We start from the raw sequence: 24,378 nt of genomic DNA, 5'->3' as shown, positions 1-24,378 counted from the left end.
GTCGCGCATAGTGCTAGCTCAGACAGAGAGATTATTATCTCTGGTTAAAATGGTTGATTGTAGGGATCAAACGGTCTCACGGGTAAAAATCTGATAGTGCTACCCCCTTAAAAGAATCTTGGAAATTATTTCTTTTCTCTCAAAACAGAATCTGGCAGTCAATAGACATCGCGAACAAGTTGAAGAAGAATTGCGAAGACAAAATCTGGGTATTTTCTTGGAGTTTGTAAAATTACTATCCAAGACAAAATTCACTCCTAAGAAAACATGTAATCCGAATTGAGCTGTTTTCAGACCGAATAAGTGAATGTCCCCTTAAACGAACTTATTGTAATATTGGGTGATGGTTTAATTTTCAAAAATTATAGAAACTCTAGAGACATTCACAAGTCTTCTACAAGATCTGAAACAGGCGTGCTCTCTGTCGCCTCGATAGTTCCTAGAGAGTAGATGCTCCCCCTCCCCTCCTTTTTACGTGAGGTAGAAATTTAAAAAGTGATATTTCTTGGTTACAACGGTCCGGCCCTGCTATTTTGTGAATACGTGTTCTCCCTCCTCCCCCCCCCCCCCCCCCCGTCTTGTTTTTTCTCGTGGGGTGACTATCCGCAGAAATAAGGGAGTGATCTTTCCCATACTTCTTCTTCTCGTCCAAACTCTTGAGCGACGAAGAGAATTATATATATATAGAGATAATAGCTTATTAAATGTCAATAGAATTCTATGAAATGTCACTTTGAATTAGATAAGGGAGGTAATTAATAACTTATACTTGACTTCAGCGTACGAGAAAGACGTATGAATTAAGCAGAAGTATTCCGTTTAGTTGAGAAATAAAGCAAATTCCTTTTATTTAAATTTTATTTTCATGGTGACAAAATGTGATTGTATTACACCTAAATAGATAAATTAGTAAATATAAAACCCTTATAAAAATAAGGCAAGCTTGTAATAAGCTTTAAAGTGTGTTATAAATATTTATTTAGTCAAATCGTTTTAATTCGTCCGTATTGTCCGGAGGTCTCCTTTATAAAAAAAACCTTTAAATAAAAGTTCTGTAAATGTATATAAAGAATAAGTAGGATGCTTTAAATCTATATACTATACGACGCTTGCGAAACATGTTCCCAATGTCATTATTGAAGTACACTAGTTTTTAAATAAATAGTGTGATGCATTGATATTTTTATATTTTTTTGCTGTTTATTTCTTCTTTTTTTTTTTTATTCTATTGCATTTGGGGGTCACCAAATTCCCTTCGCTTAGTCCCTCCAATAATTCAAGTCCGGCCCTGCTTTTGGTGGATATCCTGTACTCCCGCTCTCAGGTGAATCAATGATCGGTGTGACATCTATGTCGCTTTCCAGACATTCAATCATAAAGCAAGGCTCAATAAAACGTTTTTTTTTAAGAAATCATAAATTGTCTGCCCTTAAAACGATGTAGTGGCGAAGGCTGATAATACCAACGGTTATCTCCCTTGCTTAATTTAACCTGCCTTTGTAAAAATAAAAAATATATATCTTTTAAAAAAAAAAATAGCGTATCTACTGGAGCTATGACTAAAACAAGACGTTAACCTTCTTGAGATCTTGTGTCAATACAGTTCGATTAGCAGTAAATCGATCACATGACACTGAGTGCCCAGTTGCTCGTACATGTAGGCTCAGCTAAAGGACATCAAGAATATAGTTCTTTGTTTTCAAGTCAGGCTGAAGTGGGCGCCGACGATCAATCAATCTCCAGTTCTGGAGCTATTTCGCGTGTATTGCTCTTTCTTGAAGTGTTTCTCTTACATCTAGCAACAGATAAAATGCATAGGTAGAGCGATAACAAGGCTTTAGGTGGAAGACCCTATCTTGTGTGTTTCGAAAGAAAATGGAGGCGTGGGGGGGGGGGGGAGACAGACGGGAGCGTCTAGACTACAAATTTCAGACTACGGTCATCATTGCCGCCGTAACCCCCTACTCAACAAACCCAATTTTCTGACATGTGATATGAAAAGCAGAGGCGTCTTATCATAGACACTTTCGTTAGGGTGTATCCTGCACCAAATTTTTACATTTTTTTTTTATTTTAATAAAAGAAAGTACTTTATTAATTGTTATGGTATGGGAATATTGTCCTTATTTTGCTCATATAGAGAAATCTTTCCTGTCGGCCATAGGGTCTAAGGAGGCTGTTAGGCCTCAGAGGTCTTTTAGATCTCAGAGGTCTCTTAGGTCCAGGGGTGCTCTAGAGTTTTAAGAGGCATCAACTTGATCTTGGTTGGGCCTCTTCCAAGATGGTTAAACTGGCATGTATTGTAGCCCTTACAATTGCGAAACGTATTGCGCGGGGCCCAGTCATGGTAGGGATAAGCATCATTTCAAAATGAAGATGTTGTATTAGAAAATACATTCGTCTTTGCAATAAATTGATGCCTTTTTTTTTATCGCGCCTAGGATAGGCAAACCAAAATGACATTTTTTACTATTTTTCAAGAGATTTTTTAAAATTTTTAGGCGATTTCATGAAATTTCCATGACTTTTTGATATATTTTACTATTACAGGATATTTCTAGAAGCCCCTTAAAAATCAGTAGGCCGCGTAAACCATGTTATTATATATGAGTTATAATGAATGAATTTCATAATTTTCACCTAGAATTTTAGCGCCGGGGCCAATGAAAGTGCGGGGCCCACTGCTACCGCATATGTTGCCTAACTCCGGGCCTGGCAAATAGCTATGATTGGTTGATTGTCATCTTCGGTCATTTTCTTAAACCTTAACATTTCTCTGGGGGGAGGGGACTCTCTACCTTCCCACGGAGACTTTTTAACCCGACACTGCTCCAGACCAGCTGTGCGTCATTATGGACATTTTGTTTCTAGCTTGTCTCAAACTGATTTTTTTGTAGACATAGTAGCTTTGTGTGTGTGTCTGTGTGTGTGTTTTGTCTGAGTGTGTGTCTGTGTGTGTGGTTAGCCTTTGACCAGAACTTTTTTTTTTTGTAACTTGTCATAATTTATCTTTTTTTTGTTTTTTTTACAACTTACAGCAGCCCTGCACCCCACCGCCGCCACAGCTAAGCAATTCCTCATAGTACCCTTTGGATAGTCTAGCCTGGCGTCAGCGTCACCGACGTCGGGGCTGTTGCGGCCTGGCGACGTCGCCTTGGTTTGAAGTTATGACGTCGGTCATGTGGACGTTTTTTTTTTTTGTTTTTTTTTTTGTGTGTTTTTTTTTTAAAGTCACTAGTAGTTCAGGTGAAAAACAAAACACTGGGGACAGAGAGGGAAAGAGAGAAATATAGAGAGGGAGAAAGAGTGACAAAAAGAGAGAGACACAAAAGAGAGAAAAAGGGGAAGAGACGGAGAAAGCGAGATCGATAGATAGAGAAAGAGACAGGGCCGGCCTTAGGGCACTGCAGCCTATGCGGCCGCAGTGGGTCCCGCACTAAATTATTAAATTAAACCAGTTTTACTTATAATATTGTTTCCGCGGCCTCCTGATATTCCAGGAGCTCCTGGAATTCTCCTAAATTATTCAAAACAGTCATGAAAATCTCCTGAAATTATTCAAAATATCCTGAAAACTCATAAAAATGTCCGGAAAAAATAGACCAAATTGTCATTATGGGGTGTCATTCTTTATGGGAAACGCCAATCCTACTCGCGATTTATAACATATTATGATAAAATGATGAAGTCGTAATGGTAGTTACAACAGTAAGTACACATAATACAACTATTTACAATAGCTACAGCACACCTTATAATACGGTGCCCCAGTCAAACATTGGTTTGCAACGCCCTACAGACTAAATTAAAATAAATCACTCTATAAGTTGTAATTCACTTTCTTGACTATTATTTTATTTTATATTTATACAAACTCATAATCAGTGTTATTCTACATGTTAAAAAATAAATTTCACAAAGATAGGGTAATGAAAAAGGATGTTTTTCAATGTCAATAAGATTATATTTTATTTCATTATGGTGCGTAACTTTTTGTAATGCAAATAGTAATCCCACCAATGGAATTCTCAATTGTTAACGGAATTATAGTTTCTGATGTACAGAAGTGGCATTAGAGAATTGACTTCCGACTTCCACGCAGTAAGTTAACGTTACACGTCTCAAAATATATGTTTCATTTGTTGGGTTTTAAAAAGGTTAGAATCATCACACATTTTAACTCTCTGATACCTGAAATACATCTTGTCTTTTCCAACTTCATATTTATGAGGAGTTGCTTTTTTCAGCATTTGTAAACATTAAGTTGAAAAAAAAAGGAACAGACTATTAGACATGGAACAGCATCTCAGATTCAAATTAAAAACCAGGGAACCAAGTTGTATGATCTGTCATCTCAGCACATAGCTGCAATCAATTAGAAAAAAAAAAGGGGGGGGGGTGGAACGAGAGGTAATTAGCGTTACAAAACTGATAAAAGTGGAACCCAGGTCAAAAGTTAGCGAAACACTGACTTAAAGTATAACGTTGTTGTTGTTTTTTTTTTATTTCTTTCAACCAGGCGGATGTTTCCTTCCTTTAAGGTCAAAGTGACCGGTCTGGACAAGAAGGCCAAATACATATTGCTGATGGACATTATCCCAGTGGATGACTGTAGGTAAGTGACTGTTGTTTTTTTTTATTTGCTCAGTTGGTTATCAAATGAAAACAGCTGGATGTAAAGATATGTATAGTTTTGTGTCGCTTCATGGCTTAGCAAACATTAAGATGGCTCATCGAACTCGGCAGGAGGAAGCAAGAACAATAGTCAATGAAGCATATCGGAAGAATAATTCTCTCTTTCTCTATGTGTGTGTCTCTCTCTTTTTCTCTTTATCTCCATCTCTCTCTTTTTCTCCATCTCTCTTTATTTCACTCAGTCTCTCTCTCTTTTTCTCTCAATCTCTCTCTTTCTCTTCGTCGCTCTCTTTCTCTCCATCTCTCTCTCTATCTTTTTCTCTTTATGTCTCTTTCTCTCGATTTCTCTTTATTTCTTTCTCTCCGTCTCTTTATTTCACCATTCGCTTTTCTATTTTTAAACTCCTTTTCTAACTCTTTTTCTCGTTCTCTCTTCACGACTTTCTTCGTCTCTCTCTCTCTCTCTCTCCTTTTCCTTACCTTGTTGCTTTGTTTCCTTATCTCTTTGTCACCTTATCGGCCACACATTCCGCTCCTCCTTGATGCACGAGCCATGATTACGGATCACAACTAATAGACACCTCCCCCTCCAACCCAAAAAAAAATAAAAAAAAATTAAAAAACCAGATTACGAGAAACATCTCACGAAATCGGGTTCAAATCACAGCGCATTCACACTATACTCCACCCCACCCCGTCCCCCCAAAACCACTATCCTTCATTTAATATCCTTACCCCCCCCCCCCCCTAAAAATAGCGCAAAGGTCTGCAACGCTAATCATGGTGTCACGCCGCGTTATCATAGAGTCTGGAATTAGATAACAGTAAATAGGAATTAGTGTCTGCTTAGAGTTACATTGTAGACTACTCACACCCCCTCCCTCTCTCCTTCCCCTTCCCCCTCAATCCACCTCGGCCAACCTTTTATATCAGAACATGCAAAGCGCGTGCTAATTCAATACATTCACACCCCCGCCCCCCCCCGGCTTTTTTCTTTATACACACCTCCCTAGGACTCGTTCCTCTTCTGTTCCGTCTTGACACCAGTCTTCTAGGATGTGTGGTCTGGTAGCTCAGCTAGTGTCATAGTGACATTCCGCTATGCAGACGATGCCAGGCGTGAGTTAAGTTCGGAGTTCTTTTGGAAAAGTTGTAGGTGAACTGTATCACAGACTGCCAGGAAGCGGTGGTCTGTGTCCCGACACATACAATTATTATATTAGTCCCATATCCGTTGTAAGGATCCTTCGGCCTCTGGTTGAAAGCTGACGACTTGCAATTAAATTAAGATTATGAGGAAATAATGTAATACCTTGACTACAAAAAAAAAAACAAAAAAAAAACACATTAGCACTGGTAGAATACTCCAGAAGTATAGAATATTTGATCATTAAAAAAAAATAAATTTTGACTCATTTTTATAGCATTAACATTTTTTTAATAACGTCATAAAATCTAACCCCCGACCCACTTTTTTTTCTTCATTAATTACAAAACTTACTTCTAGTAATTTCTAGTATAGAAGTTAAACTAAATTGTTTTGTTTGGTCAAGTTTAACAATGAATGGAGATTAAAGTGAAAAGGTGATGAGTGATTCACGCTCCTCTTCTACCAAACGTAACAATTACCACCCAAACCTTTTGTTTATAAGAAGAAGATTAATTTACATTTTAAAAATATTGGAAATACTCTTATACCGGCCTCCCCCCCCCCTTTTTTTTTTATTTAACAAGAGCCCTCAAATCACTGTCGCCTCTTTCCTCATACCATATCCTCCTATACTCGCACAGCACCCTTCTCCCCTATAACGAACGATTCCTCTCACAAAAACGCTTCTCTTCTCACTCCAGCGCTCCCTATAGCTCCTACCAGAGCCCCTCTTATCACACAAGCTTTCTGCTCTACACACATTGCATCAGCCCACCTTGTCACTCACACCAGCGCCCATTTCCCTCACACCATTGCCCATTTCCCTCACACCATCGCCAATTTACCTCACACCAGCGCCCATTTCCCTCACACCATTGCCCATTTCCCTCACACCATCGCCAATTTACCTCACACCAGCGCCCATTGCCCCTCACACCATCACCCATTGCCCCTCACACCAGCGCCCATTGCACTTCACACCATCGCCCATTGCCCCTCACACCATCGCCCATTGCCCCTCACACCATCGCCCATTGCCCCTCACACCATCGCCCATTGCCCCTCACACTATCACCCATTGCCCCTCACACCAGCGCCCATTGCCCCTCACAACATCGACCACTGCTTCTCACACCAATGCCCATTTCCCTTACATCATCGCCCATTTCCCTCACACCAGCGCCCATTGCCCCTCACACCATCGACAACTGCCCCTCACACCATCGCCCCATTTCCCTCACACCAGCGCCCATTGCCCATCACACCATCGCCCATTTCCCTCACACCATCGCCCATTTCCCTCACACCATCGCCCATTTCCCTCACACCAGCGCCCATTGCCCCTCACACCAACGCCCATTTCCCTCACACCATCGCCCATTTCCCTCACAGAAGCTTTCCGCTTTACTCCCATCAAACCCCTTCCCTCACAGAAGCTTCCCTCAAAGGGGGGCACTACAATTCGTTCAATGACATTTCGTTCACCCGACAATTTCTTCACCCGAAATATCGCTCACCGACAACTTGCTCACAGACAACTGGTTCAACGACAGCTTGTTCACCGACAGTTGGTTCACGACAAATCGTTCACACGACAAAAAGTTCACTGACAATTTGTTCACCGACAAATTGTTTACAGACTTATCGATAATATTGTTTATTCTCGTCGCGTGTTTATTTTGTTTGCATTAAAATTTTTGTGAACGATTTGTCGGTGAACGAATTGTCGTGGAACCTCCCTCATAGCGCCCATTTCTTCCACAGCAGCGCCCCCATTTTCTCAAACCAGCTCCCCTTGCCTTCATGTTCTATCTGCTCCCTGCATTAGAAAGCTGAATAAAAGCTGAATAAACGTCCTACTTCACACTATTGCAACGAATACTTTTCAAAAGCAATATTTTATTTGAACTTTCACATTGGTCAAGAGTAACAATGGCTTAGACTGAGAGCTGTTGGCAAAGGGAGGCTACTGTAGAGGTAGAGTAGTGGTACATCTGTCGCTGCATTGATTAAGGGATTAAAACGCCTTGACAATGCCGTAATCTAAGGGAACTCTAAACAAATGCTTAATACTGTCATTCAAGTAAGGTCACGTGTTTACAAACAGACAAACGAAATCTGTAGACATTTTAAATCTATAAATCTCATAACTTCTTGAAGCTTCTTTTTCTCTTTCTAACTCCCTCTTTCTCTTTTTCTATCTCCCTCTTTCTCTCTTTCTATCTCCCTCTTTCTCTCTTTCTATCTCCCTCTCTTTGTATCTCCCTCTTTCTCTCTTTCTATCTCCCTCTTTTTCTCTTTCTATCTCCCTCTTTTTCTCTTTGTATGTCCCTCTTTCTCTCTTTCTATCTCCCTCTTTCTCTCTTTCTATCTCCCTCTTTCTCTCTTTCTATCTCCCTCTTTTTCTCTTTGTATGTCCCTCTTTCTCTCTTTCTATCTCCCTCTTTCTCTCTTTCTATCTCCCTCTTTCTCTCCATCTATTTCCCTCTCTTTCTCTCTGCTTCCCTCCCTTTCTTCATAATTTTCTCTCTCTCCTTTTATTACAATGCCTCTATTCAATTTATAACTTCATAAAACCTGGAATTTTCTGGGTGTGTGGAGAAACCTGGACACGGATCTCGGAAACGGCTCTAACGAAATTTGACAATTGCTGTATATCGTTGGCCACACTGTGAAAATGTTCCGGTTTGTTATTAAACCTAACATTCCTTGGTTATTAACAGAAAATTAATCGCTCTACAAGTTCTATATAAAAAATGTATTTTTTTTTACTTTTTCTTGTTTCTCTCTCTTTTTCTCTCATTCTTTCTTTTCTTTTCCTATTTTTTTTTTAATGATTCTTCTTTTTCACTATAACTAAGACACTGTGTTGGAGTTGGATGTGACCACGTTGTGCAAACCTTAGTTTGCGTAAAACTGATCTAATACATTGGATTTAGATCTATGTAAAAAAAAAAATTTGGAATGTTCCCTAATTTTTTTAAAAAATTTTGCCTAGAAAATAAAAGCAGAATGTAACAAAAGGGTTTACCCGTTCAACTGACTTATTCATATAAATAATGTCGAGGCCTGAGTGCCTTTTCATAATTTTTTTAAGTAGCGTAGCTAAGGATCTGCCATCATTTGGGGGCTCGGGGGCCTTGATCTTTTTAGGGGCCCCTCCATTTTGGCATTCGATACCATAACATGAGATAATGGCATAATATTTAATATTTAATGTAAAAAAAATATTCCAACACTCATGTGGGGGTCTCCTCAATTGAGGACCCTGGGGGTTTTCAAATTCTCCCCCCATCCCCCTACCATAGTTACGCCACTGATTTTTCCCTTTCATATTTAATATAGTTACTAAAGAATGTGCCGTTGCTCCGGCCTTTGGGGTGGAGCTAGCGATTCCGGCCCCATGCCGTAGTTGGGCCCTTGATATAGAGCGTCTCTTGTCACAGGATGGCTGCCTGGACGTGCGGTTTGCTCACTGGATTTATTGACGGTCGAGGGTTCAAACCCTGCCCGCTCCCATCCCCAGTCGTCCTGCGGGAGGTTTGGACTAGGAAGTAAACTATCTTCAACTCTGAAGGAACATCCGAAACATGTAAAACATTTTACAAACAAACATTTTACAGTCTGCCCATCCTTACAAATGTTGTACCCCGCAGACACTAACCCAGAGCCCCCCCCCCCAACCACTTACTAAATACTAACGCCTCTGTATTTATCGATCATCAGTGTGACATTCAGTTACTACAGTAGTCTTACTTAAACTCCATTATCGAACGATGCTTATGACGAAATTAATTTGTAAAAAAAAAAATATTAGTGTATCGACCAACCCGTCACTGCTGGGAGAAATATTTTGAGATTAAATGAGCCCTCACCTAAAAGCCCCCCCATCCCCACCCACAACATACCACACCCACCCACCCTCTCAAAACATGTGTTGACTTATCAGCCATGTCACACCTTGTTTAAGATAAATACCTTCTGTTTCATTATTGTGTAATTTCGAACACGCTCTTCCATAAAAAGAGTTTAAAAATAGATCGACCGGCTCCAACGGAAAGAAACAGTCGTGAGTGGCATATGGAAGATAGAAGAAGAAATAGGTCGGTACAAAAAGATAGAGATGGATAGAGTTGGGATCAATAGAGGGAAAGGGGCGGGGGGATTATCATGATGCAAGCATATCTATCAGCGGCTAGCCCTTTTAGTGTGCCCGATGTTAGGGATAATAATAGATTTGGCACGTAACAGAGGCGTAGCTAGGGGGGGGGGGAGGGAGGGGGAGAATTTGAAAATCTCCCCCGAGCCCCCACTTGAGGGGGGCCCCCAAATGAGTGGTTTTTTTTTTTTTTTACATTAAAAATTTAATATTAAGCAAAATGCATGCCCCCCCCCCCCAAAGAGGTCAAGCCCCCTTCCACCGGGCCACCAAATGATGGCTTATTCCTAGCTACGCCACTCGCACGTAAATTGTGGGTTACTTTATTTTGGACATTTTAAAATTAAATACATCTCTTATATTTATATGAATAATTTATTTTTTTATCTTAAAAAATGTGTGTGTGTGTGTGTGGAGGGGGGGGGACTTGAGGAAGACTGGGCTTGTTTGGACATGGTTACGTCCAGCTTGACCTGGTCCACATTTTCAATGTTTTTTGTTTCCTTTCTGTTCCGACAGATATAAGTTTCATAACGGCAAGTGGTCAGTGGCCGGAAAGGCTGACCCCGAGATGCCCAGGAGGATGTACATCCACCCAGATTCTCCGTGCACCGGCGAGCAGTGGATGCAGAAGGCCATCAGCTTCCAGAAGCTGAAGTTGACCAATAACATCGCGGACAAGAATGGATACGTGAGTTGTAGTTTTTTAACGGGCGGAGGGGTTCTCGGGGTGGTCCTGTTGAATCGTCTAGAACTACAGGAGGAGATTAAGATGTCGGAGCACACACAAACACACAAACTTACACACTTTATGTAACTATGCGATGGAAGCAGAGTTAAAGGGAAACTCTGATGGTTTTGAGAATTTTGCATATAGTTATGTGTTTTGGTTTACAAATAATGAATATATTATTCTTTTTTTATTTTTATTTTATGTAATAACTTAGTAATTGATGTTTTTCTGACGCAATTTATCTGAGCATCCACATCAGATTTTAACCGGGTTTCTATGAGACATCAGAAATGTTGATTACATACTATAGATGACCAGGTTTGGCCTACGTATGTATGTAGACTATATCTGACCATGTTGTTAAAATAAGTCAGACATTCAGCCTATTTACTTTTTTTTAGGGGGGGGGGGGAAGCGGAAAGAGATCAAGTCAAAATTAGAGTCTAGATTTAGATAGTTATCTAGGTCTATTGCTTTTTTTTTTTTTTTAAAAAAAAAAGACTATACCAAAGACTATCATTGCCTATGGCCAAAGGCTAGCACTAGCAGTCACTGTAACAATGAAGCCATCGTAATCTTTGTGACCAATTTCGTATATGTCGAAGCGATGCGATTTGTTAAAGAGTAGGCATTTATGCCTAAATACAAAATCTCATATATTTCAGTTTTGTTTTTGTTTTTTAAGATGTTAAAAATTTTACTGTCTAATTTATGAAATACAAATGTTTCTACGCATATAAATAAAAAATGGTACAATGTCTAGTATTACAAACTTTTTCGCAGAATTTAAATAAGTTAATTATTCATATGTGAAAAACCATTGGGGTTTCCCTTTAAAGTGGGAATGTGGTCAACCATAGACCGTTAGAGCACAGCCTTATCCACTCCATGCACAGCGTTATACCTTTGAAAGGAATGTGCACCATTAGTTGAACACTATATGTTAGACCAGAGATGTAAGGAGTGCGCTAGTGGCGTCATGTGGCGTCATGGGAGGGGGAGAAGAGTGTGTGGGTTAAAGGTCAGGACAGTTACAGGCGCCATTCGTTCAAAATATTTGTAGACAGAAGCGCTGCTCCGCCTTCCGGTTTCTCGGAGTTGATCGCCGGAAGTCAGCGAAACAAATCTGTTCCTGTGGCTTTGCATTGTGGGCCTGAGAGAAGAGACTGGCTGATGGGAAGGATTGTACAGAAGCATGTTTTGGGTTTAACTCTGTGTGTGTGTGTGTACTTTTGGTTGTGTTAAATGTGTGTGTGTGTGTGTTTGTCTTATGTATATGAGCGTGTTATGTAGACTGTATATATTCAAAGGCTAGACCTGATAAGTGCGAACCAGGTGCAAACTATCAGATTGGTTTGATAATGGAGGACATGCTTTTAGAGGCATAGTTCGTGGCAATATCAGGGGGGGGGGCGACTGTGGTAACATAACATGTTGCAATTAGTAGTTATCTTTGACACGAATGGAGAACATCGTAACATCAGAGTTGGTCTTGAGCCCATGTCAAGGAGGTCAACGCTTTTTTTTTTTTTTGGGCTGGGGGGTAACATTGACGCCATTTTTTCTTCGCAATCAACCCTGCCCCTCCCTCTCCCGATATACTATATCTTTAATTTAAGAATATATTGTTTTTCTTGTCTAGATATATTAGTGACTTAGTGTTAGTACAGACCAAGGAACGCTTAAGTTTCTACAAAGCTTATATCAACTCACTGTACAGGCCTTCTGGTCACTCTACAGGCCTTCTGGTCACTGTACAGGCCTTCTATAAGGAATGGTCTGCCTTCTGGTCACTGTACAAGCCTTCTGGTCACTCTACAGGCCTTCTGGTCACTGTACAGGCCTTCTGGTCACTCTACAGGCCTTCTGGTCACTGTACAGGCCTTCTATAAGGAATGGTCTGCATTCTGGTCACTGTACAGGCCTTCTATAAGGAATGGTCTGCATTCTGGTCACTCTACATGCCTTCTGGTCACTCTACAGGCCTTCTATAAGGAATGGTCTGCCTTCTGGTCACTCTACAGGCCTTCTGGTCACTCTACAGGCCTTCTGGTCACTCTACAGGCCTTCTGGTCACTCTACAGGCCTTCTATAAGGAATGGTCTGCCTTCTGGTCACTCTACAGGCCTTCTATAAGGAATGGTCTGCCTTCTGGTCACTCTACAGGCCTTCTATAAGGAATGGTCTTGGACAGACGGAGTTAATATAGGCTAAGCTTTGTATCAGGGGCGAAGCTAGGATTTTTCCATCATTTGGGGGCCGGGGTGGGGGGGCTTGACCTCTTTGGGGGCCCCTGTATTTTGCGTAATATTTAATTTTTAATGTGAAAAACACTCATTTGGGGGCCCCTGTCAAGTGGAGGCCAGGGGGATTTTCAAATTCTCCCCCCTCCTCCCCCATCATAGCTACGCCACGCACTGGCGGATCCATGGGGGGGGGGCGGTAGGGGCGATCGCCCCCCCCCCACTCGGCCGACCCCCCCCCCTTGGGGGGGGGCGGACGAATTTTAGTATAGAATTCACACAATTTGTATACGAATTTATTACTTATGTTAATAATATATACTAATTATTTATATTTCAACCTATTTTTAGATTATTTCGCCCCCCCCTTTCTAGTATTTTGGCCGATTTGGTAGGGTCGGGAGGGGGCGATGGCATCAATCCGCCCCCCCCCGCCCCACCCACCATAAACTTTTGAGTGGGGGGGGCGGTCCTATTTATTTTTAGAAATCACAGCTTGCTAACAGAATCAATTAAATATCTATATGATTAAAACTTTTTATTGGTATTTAACAGGGATTTATATTATGTCTTTCACCTGTTGGCCGATTGGAAGGGAAGGATCGAATACCTCTACTGCCCTTCCCATCTAAACCCTTTGAGTGGGGGGGGGTCCTACTTTTATGGAGAAATCATAATATGTGAACAAAATTAGTCGAATGTCTATATAATATAAACAGGTGGAAGGGCGATACATGCAATCGCCTTCCCCCCCCCTCCCCCCGCCATCGGAGAAACCAATACTTTTTCTTTTTGTATTATAGTAAGAAATTACAAAATAAAAAAAATCTGTCACTAATATAATTTATATATGCTATAAAGTAGATTCTTATATCGAGTCTCCCAACCTATATTCTTTAATGCAAAATGCAATCATTAGCAGAAATTATAAAAAGGAGGGAGGATTAATCATTTTCATTTTACCGCCCTTCCCCTTTCCAGACAGAGTTTGTGTAATTTCACATGAATTTATCATAACTATTTTAAGAAAGACTTTGCTTTGGAAAAGTTATAATTCAAACGAATTTTTTCAATATAACAGTCACGGTTGAGATGAGTTCAAAAGCCAGATAATCTTTTCCTAGTCGACTTATTCCAACCTTTACTCTATCTCATATTTTTCTAGTTAAATAAATTTAGGACTATAACTCACAATTTATGCTTACATTTTATTGAATATTATTAATCGAATTTTTTTTTTCGGCGGCGATCCTCAAAGCATTAATCTAAATATGTTGGGTATCTTATCTTTTCAAAGAACAAATCGGCTGTATTTGCAATGTATTAAGGGACTATAAATTCATATTAGAATATTTTTCCACATTATTCATTTGTAATAGAATGAATAATGAGCTGTAGGTCAGGAGAATGCGTTACTGCAGTGAAGAATGACAAAAAACACTTTTAGCTGATGAATAATAAGCTGTAGATGTCAGGAGAATGCGTTTCTGCAGTGAAGAATGCAAGAAAACGCTTTTGGAGTCGGGGCTTCGCCCCGAACCCCACTAATAAATAATGAGCTGTAGATGTCAAGAGAATGCGTTTCAGTCGTGAAAGATTGAAGAAAACGCTTTTGGCGTCGGGGCTTCGCCCCGAACCCCACTGATAAACGATGAGCTGTAGATGTGAAAAATGCAAGAAAACGTCGGGGCTTCGCCCCGAACCCCACTAATAAGTAATGAGCTGTAGATGTCAGGAGAATGCGTTTCTGCCGTGAAAAATGGAAGAAAACGCTTTTGGCGTCGGAGCTTCACCCCGAACCCCACTGATAAACAATGAGCTGTAGATGTCAGGAGAATGCGTTTCTGCGGTGAAAAATGCATGAAAGCCCGAACCCCACTGAGGTTACAGCGCTTTCCCAGACCCCAAAGCGTGCAAGAGAAAGGCCTCAACATTTTTTTTCCTGTTTTTTTTTCGCCGAAGATTGAGAAACAGTCTTATTTTATTCTCATATATATATATATATATAAGCTGTAGGCACGTTTATGCATAGGGTTAGGGTTTACTGGGCGTTAGGGTTAGGGTTTGGAAAAAAATCGACCCCCCCCACTCCAAAGTTCTGGATCCGCCAGTGCGCCTGTGCTTTGTATAATAAAAAAAAGTAAATCGTGTTTGGGTTCATGACGCCCCTGTCCTATGCATACAATGCCATGCTTGAACGTGGAAGTGTTTAAGTTCGTCAGTTTTCAACTCGATTCTACAAACCAAAGAATGGGACGCACCTATCAGTAAAATGGTTACTACACAAATTGAACGTGCCTTTTTGTTTGTTTATGTCTTCTTTAGACTTTGTCCTCTTCTTTTTCTTCATACTCTCTTTCTCTCTTTTTTTTTATCGTTTCTCATTTCTCCCCCCTTCTTTTCCGTGACACCAGTTAACTATACCCCCCCCCCCTCTCTCTGTGAGTAGCCAAATCACTCAGCCACTTACTTTCAAATGACTTTCCTTTAAATGTAAACATATATCAGTTATCAGCGCCCAAGAATTTCCCCGTTGGTCATCTGGTGCCCTTATCATGACCGACGCCCCAAACATCCCCTCCTCCAAGCTCCCGTCTCAAAATTTTCGACCTCTCCCCCTCTCCCCCCCCCCCCCTCCAAACAAGTTTCTGCCGAAACTCGATACACTATTTTCCTCCAAATTATTTCGACATAATTACTGTTTCTATAAGCTCCATTAGCAACCAGGGCCGGGTTTAGGCCACTGCAACCTTTGCGGTCGCAGTGGGCCCCGCACTTACATATGCCCCGCGCTAATTCTGAGTGTAAACTATTAAATTAAATCTGTATAACTTCTAAGGGGTCCCGTGGCCTCCTGATTTTCCAGGAGCTCTTAAAAATCTCCTGAAAATAGACAAAATTTTTATTTTGGGGTGTCATTCAATATGAAAAACGCCTATCGAACGCACGATTTAAAAAAAAAAAGGCATTGACTGAATTCATTTAATGAAAATGTGATGCATAAACTTATTTATTTCCTACTATAAATGTTAATTTTCACTTATTATCCTTATCCCTACCTAGAATAGGTCCCGCTCAATCCGTTTGGCATAGGGCCCCGCAATTGTTAGGGCCGGACCTGTTAGTAGCCCACTGTCCCATTTGTTTCAATCCCTCTGCTGCAAGATATGAAGTTCCCAAATATATGTTTTATTATGTCACTGCTGTACAGTGGAGGTGTGAACATAAAGGATAGTGGCAGATTTAATCTAAATTTAGTTCGTTGTCTGGCCTTTTAGGGCCCAAGGAAAACTTATAAAAATAAGTATAGGGAAGTAGCTGACCGGTATATAGTCAAAGACAGGTGTAGGCCTACTTCAGACTTACACAGTGATACAGAAACGAACAACCAGAATTTTTATATTCACTTCTAACTCGTTCAGTTGGTACCTTCGTCTGAATAAAAAAAATAGTAAAAGTTTCCCTTTCAGATCTTGCGATCTATGGGGCAGATCAACTGTTAACAAGCATGGTGTCATGTGACCAACCGCCTTTACTTTCCCTAACTAATGTCAGGTACCCATTAGGGCTGGATGGATTCAGGGGTGCCATAAAATCCCTTAAATTCAAAATCTAGGTGTTCACTAGGATTCGAACCGGAACCCTCGGTTCGGAAGCCAAGCGCTTTACCACTTGGCCACCGCGCCGCATGTTCGTCTAAATGACAAAAAAAAAAAAATTAATAATAAAACAAAAATGAAAAAAAAGTTTAAGACTTGGTTACCTAACCTAGAGATGGATTCCCGGCGTAGGCTAAGAATTTTAAATTCCATCTTTGGCTAGAGCTGAGTTGTGATTGGTTAACGCACATGGGCAGCACGGAAATGCTCTAATGACCTCTCAAACTCATGACCGTAAGGAGAGGAGACCAGTGCGTACTGAGCTTGCTGAGCTTGCTTGGGGCCTTATCAAATTTAAATCCGGTTCTGGAAATTGGTAGGGGGATTGCGCAACACATACTAGATAGAATCCTAAATAAGAAAAATATTTCAACTGAATATCATGAAACAGGTAAAAGGGAATTTTAAAAAACAACTCATTTAAACAAAGATAGTTACGCCTTTGATTAAAGTCTGTATGTATAGATCTAGATCTGTATTTTTTTTTAATTCTTTCACTTTTTCTTTTTTCAATTGGAGGCCTCCATGCAGACTACACACAATCTGTATAATTTATATTGAGTACCACACAGCTCCTGACCTGCGCCTAGGAAGCCAGACCTACAGCGTGGCACCTGCATGTTTGGGGGAGTGGAGGGGGGGGGAGAAGGGAGGCGCTGTAGAGAGACGAGTCCCAATACCATCACGTGACTGGTAAGATCAAAGCAGACGATGCCATGTGATGGATCTAGTGTTCTTTCCGGAAAAGTTTCCAAGCCAACACGCAGATTCAAAGTCTCTGCACATTCAAGGACTGACAACTCGACATGAATAAATCACTAATGCACGTAGAGAGTTAAGCCCTTAGGTGTTCATGTAATTTTTTTTTTGCTTATTCTTTAATAATTTGATTTATGAAATTCTTTTTACCACTACACTGGCCTGGGCTGGGGAGGTGTGTCCCAGATAATTTCTTCTCTTGTAAACTTATTTAAAAGATAAGAAATGATACAGCTTAGAGGCAAAGACCTTGCTTCCGAGTTGATGTCCAAATGATGTAAACACACTACAGGCTGGACTGCAGATTTTCGGCTATAATATATATATACGTCTTTTCTTGAAAGAAGAATCTAGCTTCATCGAGGCGCGTAGCTGAATGGTTAAGCGCTTGGCTTCCGAACTTGATGTCCTGGGCTCGAATCTTGTTGAAGAATGGGATTTTTTTAGGGCGCGCCTGAGTCCAGCAAGGCTCTAAGGGGTACCTGAATTTAAATTGGGGAAAGTAAATTCGGTTGGTTGTTAAGTTAGCCACGTGACACCCTGCTCGCTAACCATTGGTCAAAGAAACAGATGACATGAAAATCATCTGCCCCATGCATCGCAAGGTCGGAAAAAAGAGGAACGTTACTAGAATCTAGCTTCGGTTGGTCGCTGTTATGGCATTATGTGTTTTTGTGCGCCTGAGGCAGTGGAATACGGCTATTTCGTATTTCTATAGGGACATTTCTTTTGTATTTATAACAGGTGTGTAAACAGATGCATACAATAGTGTGGACAGTACACAAAAAAATTAATATTTTCGAACCAGAGGTCCGAAAGATTTTAATATGCACTCAAAGTATAGGCCTATCCGTTCCTACTACCAACGAATAACGAGAACGGGATGTGGCCAGCACAATGTCCACTGCGATAACTTTTAGAAAAAGAACAACGAATTGTCAGTTTTTCATTAGCATTGGGTTCATCCAAGCCCAATACCTTCGTTTCAGTACCGGTGTTTCCTTAACCAACAACGTACATGCTTTAAATTGTTATATTTATAGCCAGGGGCTATAGCATTAGCTTTCTAATTAAATTATCTTATTAAAACTTTTCCGGGACGTGAAATAACTTTTTATGTTCCTCCATCTTTAACGTAACTGAGAATTCGATAGCAGACGTCAGTCCTTCACCGAACCACCAAGATTTTGTCGTGTGCCCCACGATTAATTCTTTTTTTTTTTCCTATGTTAAGCTTCATAATTCCATTCCCATAATTCCATTCCCATAATTCCATTTCCCATAGTTCCAAACGATCTCTTCGAGACAAACTATAAACACAAGAAAAAAAAAAGCTATAATCTTGGCGCCTAGATGAAAACTGTGGAGGAGAAATCCACCCCATCCGCCACATCAACGCCAGCAAACAAACAGCAAACATTTCCACCCTGCGGTCCAACAACCTGCTATCTGGTTCCGTCAAAACTGTCACAGTTGATGCGACGACTACGGCCAACTTCTGAATAGAGCGCGGCCCTTTCAGAATGCTCTTAGCTCCGGCCCGCGAATGTTTACCTTGGTAAATACGGCTCGCTGCGGTAGAGATGTTTGGGTGAAAACTTTGGCTCTGCCTTGCGATAACGTAAATAATTGACTTTTGAAAGACTAACGGATAGAGCTAATCTATTGATTTTGAAGACTTCGGCGCCAAAATTTGACAGTATTTGGCTTTCCTCAGCCAAATAAATTTGCTTCGATATATAGGCTATTGAGATTTTGTTTTTTGGCATTGGGTGGAAGGAAGGGGGAGCGGGGAAGTAACTCAACTTTAGTTTCTGTCTAAGTATTCCAGAAGAAAAAAAGATGATTAAGTCATTGTTAATTGCAACAATTGTTTAAATAGTGTATGTCTCTTACGTACTTCGTTAGCAGAAACTTTTCCTGAAATGCGCAGCTTCCCGCCATTTTATAGGTATCAGATTTAGTAAGTCGTGGTTAATATAAAGATTATTTCTCATCTTGTTTAAAACTCTAAAAGAATTTTGGTTATAACAGGTATGTTATTATATCATTACCATGGTATTACTTTTTCTTTTTGTATTTTAGTTAAGAAATTACAAAATTTAAACAAAGTTGTCACCAATATAATTTATATATGCTTTAAATTAAATTCTCATATCGAGTCGCCCCACCTCCTATTCTTTAATGCCAAATGCAATCATTAGCAGAAATTATAAAAAGGAGCAAGGAGTAATCGTTTTCACTCTACCACCCTCTCCCCTTTCCAGATGAACACATGACGTTTTAAAACAGAATTGTCAAATATGGCGACAGAGTTAATGTAATTGCACAAGAATTTATCTGTTACTTTTATTTTAAGAAAGACTTTGTTTTGGAAAATTTAGAATTCATACGAAATTTTTCATTATAAGAGTAACAATTGAGATGAGTTCTAAACCCAAATATTATTTTCCTAGTCACCTTTTTCCAACCTTTACTCATACTGATATTTTTCTATTGTATAAAAAAAAATTGGGACAATAACTCAAAATATATACTTGAATCTTAAAAATGCAATAAATTTAGAGTAGAACCTAATTGGTCGACTTAATTTCTTCTCCCATTTCCGAATTTTTTTTTTGTTTAAAGCTTTGCATTATAGTTCTGTAAGAAAACAGAGTTACAAACATGTCTATTGAACAAAGTGTATCACTTACAAATGAGCTTTTTTTTAAATTATTATTTTTCGATGCTGAGATCAGGAGGATGCGTTTCTGCAGTGAAGTGCAAGAAAACGTTTTTGTCGTCGGGGCTTCGCCCCGGACACCACTGGCTGAGCTTACAGCGCTACCCCAGACAACATAGCTGTCAGAAAGGTCTAAACATGGCTGTTTTATTATTATTATTTTTAAAATAATTTTTTTTTCGGCGGCGATCCTCAAAGCCTTCATCTGAATATATGGGGTATCTTATCTTTTCAAAGAACAAATCGGTTTTATTTGCGATGTAGTAAGAGCCTGTAAATTCATATTAGAATATTTTTCAAGTAAAACATTATTCAAAAGGTACTTTTTTAATAGGATGAATAAGAAGCTGTAGATGGGTTTCTGCAGTAAAGAATGCAAGAAAACGCTTTCGGCGTCGGGCTTCGCCCCGGACCCCATTGGGTCAGCTTATGGCACTCCCCAGGACACCCAAGCTGTCAAGAGTAAGGTCTCAACATGACTGGGTTTTTTTTTGTTTGTTTTTTTTCCGCTGAAGGTTGAGAAACAATGCTTTTTAAATTCTAATATTTATATATATATCATCATTGCTATCATCATATATATCATATATATATATATATATATATATATATATATATATATATATATATATATATATATATATATATATATATATGCTGTACGCGCGTTTATGCTTAGGGTTAGGGTTTACTGGGCGTAAGGGTTAGGGTTTTGAAAAAATCGCCCCCCCCCACTTCAAAGTTCTAGATCCGCTAGTGATATATATATAAATATGTTTTCTTTTTTTTTTTTATCTATTATACCTACTTTTGCACCCTTCTTTATATATTATATATATGTATTTATTTATTCATGTATTTATATATTATTAAGATATTCAGTTTGTTTCCAAGTTTAAAGTAATGCCAAATGATTCTTTGAAATTCTATTACTTTAGATAATAAAAATTACAGACGTTATTTAAAGAAAAAGGATTTGAATATTCCTTGCCGATTTGGCGGATTCGATGCGTGCCGCTTCTGAGTTTGTGTGATAACACAATCTCTCTTTTGTAATTTTGTTTATTTATGCTACCGTAATGAATTTTATTAAAACCCTGAGCAAGATTCGTAAGAACCAGAGCAGACGCTAGTCACTGTTGGAATTAAGAATTTATTTCTCGTACCAAAGAATATTGCAGCCATATTGCAGCCATGTTGCAGCCATACTAGTTCCCTAGAAACCTGTCTGTCATTTATCTGGGACGTCGCCTTGTCTGGGCAACAGTTTATAGAATCATAATTGACATTCTAGATTTTTCTATGTCTTTGCGATTATTATAATTATTGGAAGTCGTATCAGACCGCTTGGACAAACACACTGACAACATATGGCTTAGAGAAAAAAAAATGTTTTTGTCATATTTAGAAAACTTACTGATATGCTATATTTTTTTTTTATTGATACAGCTGATATCGCTAGTTAGTCGTCTCGGCGTCGCATAGTGTATGGTCCGACGTAACTATCACTCTAAAGGAATCGGCTTGCAGAATGTTATCACCCTCGTTCATAGTCTCGATGGTTCATTGTCAGATCTCAGCACACGCACATAAAAGAGCTCCTTCTAGACGTTTATGTAGATCTATTCAGCTAATATCTGTACCTTACGGTCACTTTGAGGTGTATGGCGCTTACTAATAGTCTAACGCAGCGGTTCTCAACCTTATAATATCGGCGACCCCTTTTTACAATTGCCCACTCTGACGTGACCCCCCCCCCCTTGCACACACACACACACACACACACACACACACAGAGGAATAGAAGAATAGACAAAACAATCCAGTTTTTTGATAGTCTTTGGCGACCCCTGGCAAATCGTTAATCGACCCCATAGGGGTCGCGACCCACAGGTTCAGAACCCCTGGTCTAACGAGTCGAAAGTGCAGACGCCTTGTCTCACGGGAGAAACACAACAGCGTCGTCTAATCTGTTATCTGTCTGCAGATCTGAGACTAAACTAAACTACAAGACTTAGCATATATGTGTTTATTGGAAATATACCCGCATGCCTGTTTATTTCATGCATTTCTGTTGTACCTTTCGGCAGAGGTAGAAAGTAGAAACCCATCTACCTAACTACTTTCTACTCACAACTGAAAACTATGTTGTTATCGATTGTTTAATTGCAGCACCAAACTGCTGGTAGACCAATAAACCGTTGTAGGCGTAATTTATCTTAACTAATAAGACTTCAAATAACTTGAATAACTTCATTCTGTGTACAAACACAAATAACACTTTATTTATAATATAGAAAAAGTCAACTTGTCATCAATGAAATAAATGTAGTAGACTTTAGTAATAATATTTCTTAACAAAATCTAACTCACTGCAATAACACAGCCTTTCAGTCTTACGTTCTGGAGTCGTCTCCCCTAACTCAGACCAAGTGACGATACTGCCACATATGTTGCATTATTCAAAACCTATCGCTAACCTCTTCTCTCCGTCACCTTATAAACACACACACACACACACTCCATAACAACCTACCAACCTATCAACCAACCTAACAACTTACATACTAACATACCTTGTAATATCTACCTTCCAACCTACCTACCAAACCTACTTACGTATGAAGTTATATAGTGACCTCCTAGTTAACAACTTGCATTCGAACTACTTCGTTTCATTGTGTCCATTTTCAATTATAGTGTTTGAAGAGCTACACATACAAAAACATACCAACAAATACAAACACAAGCCAAATACTTACTCTACTCTTCATAACAGACTTAACCCTAAAAAACGTATTCACCCTCAAAGGCCTCATTTGCCTTCAAAAATTCTGCAATTCTGTCTGGACTGTTTTCAACACTTGCTCAAAGGGACGACCCAATTCTTCTCCCATCCGGAGGAACCCCTTCTATAGTATTAAAACAGTTTTTGTTGTTGTTGTTGTTGTTTTTCTATTTTTCTACCATTGCTTAAATAGAACTTTTACCAAGATTCATGTATGTGTTTCAATATTTGATTTTTTGGAGGACAGTGAATTGATGTTTTGTGGCATGCCCCTTCCCCTCTTGCGAGAAAGCTGCGCTCAAGAGACGCCTCCATGGGCACTCTCCATCTCTGAGACCATCGACAATCTACATCTCTGAGACCATCGACAATCTCCATCTCTGAGACCATCGACATTGAGACCATCCATAATCGCCATCTCTGAGACCATCGACATTGAGACCATCCACAATCTCCATCTCTGAGACCATCGACAATCTCCATCTCTGAGACCATCGGCACTCTCCATCTCTGAGACCATCGACAATCTACATCTCTGAGACCATCGACAATCTCCATCTCTGAGACCATCGACATTGAGACCATCCACAATCGCCATCTCTGAGACCATCCCCAATCTCCATCTCTGAGACCATCGACAATCTCCATCTCTGAGACCATCGACATTGAGACCATCCACAATCGCCATCTCTGAGACCATCCCCAATGTCCATCTCTGAGACCATCGACAATCTCCATCTCTGAGGGCGTCCTCAATGCCATCAACCTGCTTCTCGACCTCGATGGCGTGCACATCCTTCTAAGCATCCTTGTTGTTGTCCTCAGAGTACTCAACTTCTTCTTCAAGCTCCTAAAATCAAAATAATTATTGTGAATAGATTGTCACGAAATGGTAAGCGTGGTCCACAATAATATGCCCGAATCACTTTAGGTCGTTGAGACATCATGCCATTTTACTTTTAATCTAAACAGTCCAGTGGCTCTCCAAACACAACTGAAACACCTGCGGCTAGTAGCGCGCGTCCCCCCTAACAAGTACTACATCAGCGGCCGCAACTATGGATGTCGGGTCAGTAACGATAACCAATCTTTAACTTTTCTAATGCATGACACGGTTATCTGGTAGCACTTTCGAGTCGTGCCACGCGATTCAGGCCTCAGTCTAATGGGGCTTTCGAACCGATATTGTCCTGGAATAAAAGGCGGATTAAATCTTGTTAGAAAGAGACAAACTCACCTTGCACACGTATGACACAAAACCTAAGCGTCGGCCCTGGGTTATCCTTATCTTGACACATTTTCATTTTGAGCTAAAACATTCAGCAAAACATTGTTATTAGATCTAGGCTTGACACGAAATGGTCGGGATATACGTATTAGTCAAGCGATTAACACCGAAGCAAGCCTTAGAATATTTTGTTTTCAAAATATATTTTAGAAGATAAATAAATTGCATATTCAGAGCTGCTGTTTTCGTGAAAACTGGACTGGTCAGACGTGGCAAATTTTATATAGATTGTTGAGTTT

General features: G+C 39.9%; 1 protein-coding gene across 3 annotated transcripts in view; it reads left to right on the top strand.

Annotated features, from left to right (window-relative positions):
• The window catches only part of LOC106064170 (T-box transcription factor TBX3-like), a 119,617-nt gene that overhangs the window by 48,770 nt on the left and 46,469 nt on the right, over positions 1–24,378 (top strand). For all 3 annotated transcript variants that reach the window (XM_056006731.1, XM_056006732.1, XM_056006730.1), the window contains 2 exons: positions 4,520–4,615; positions 10,464–10,635. In XM_056006731.1, the coding sequence (XP_055862706.1) occupies positions 4,520–4,615; positions 10,464–10,635 (268 nt within the window). The remainder of the gene's footprint in view (positions 1–4,519; positions 4,616–10,463; positions 10,636–24,378) is intronic.

Source organism: Biomphalaria glabrata, chromosome 12 (assembly GCF_947242115.1).
Source record: "Biomphalaria glabrata chromosome 12, xgBioGlab47.1, whole genome shotgun sequence".
NCBI lineage: Eukaryota > Metazoa > Mollusca > Gastropoda > Planorbidae > Biomphalaria > Biomphalaria glabrata.
This window is presented reverse-complemented; position numbering and strand designations above follow the sequence as displayed.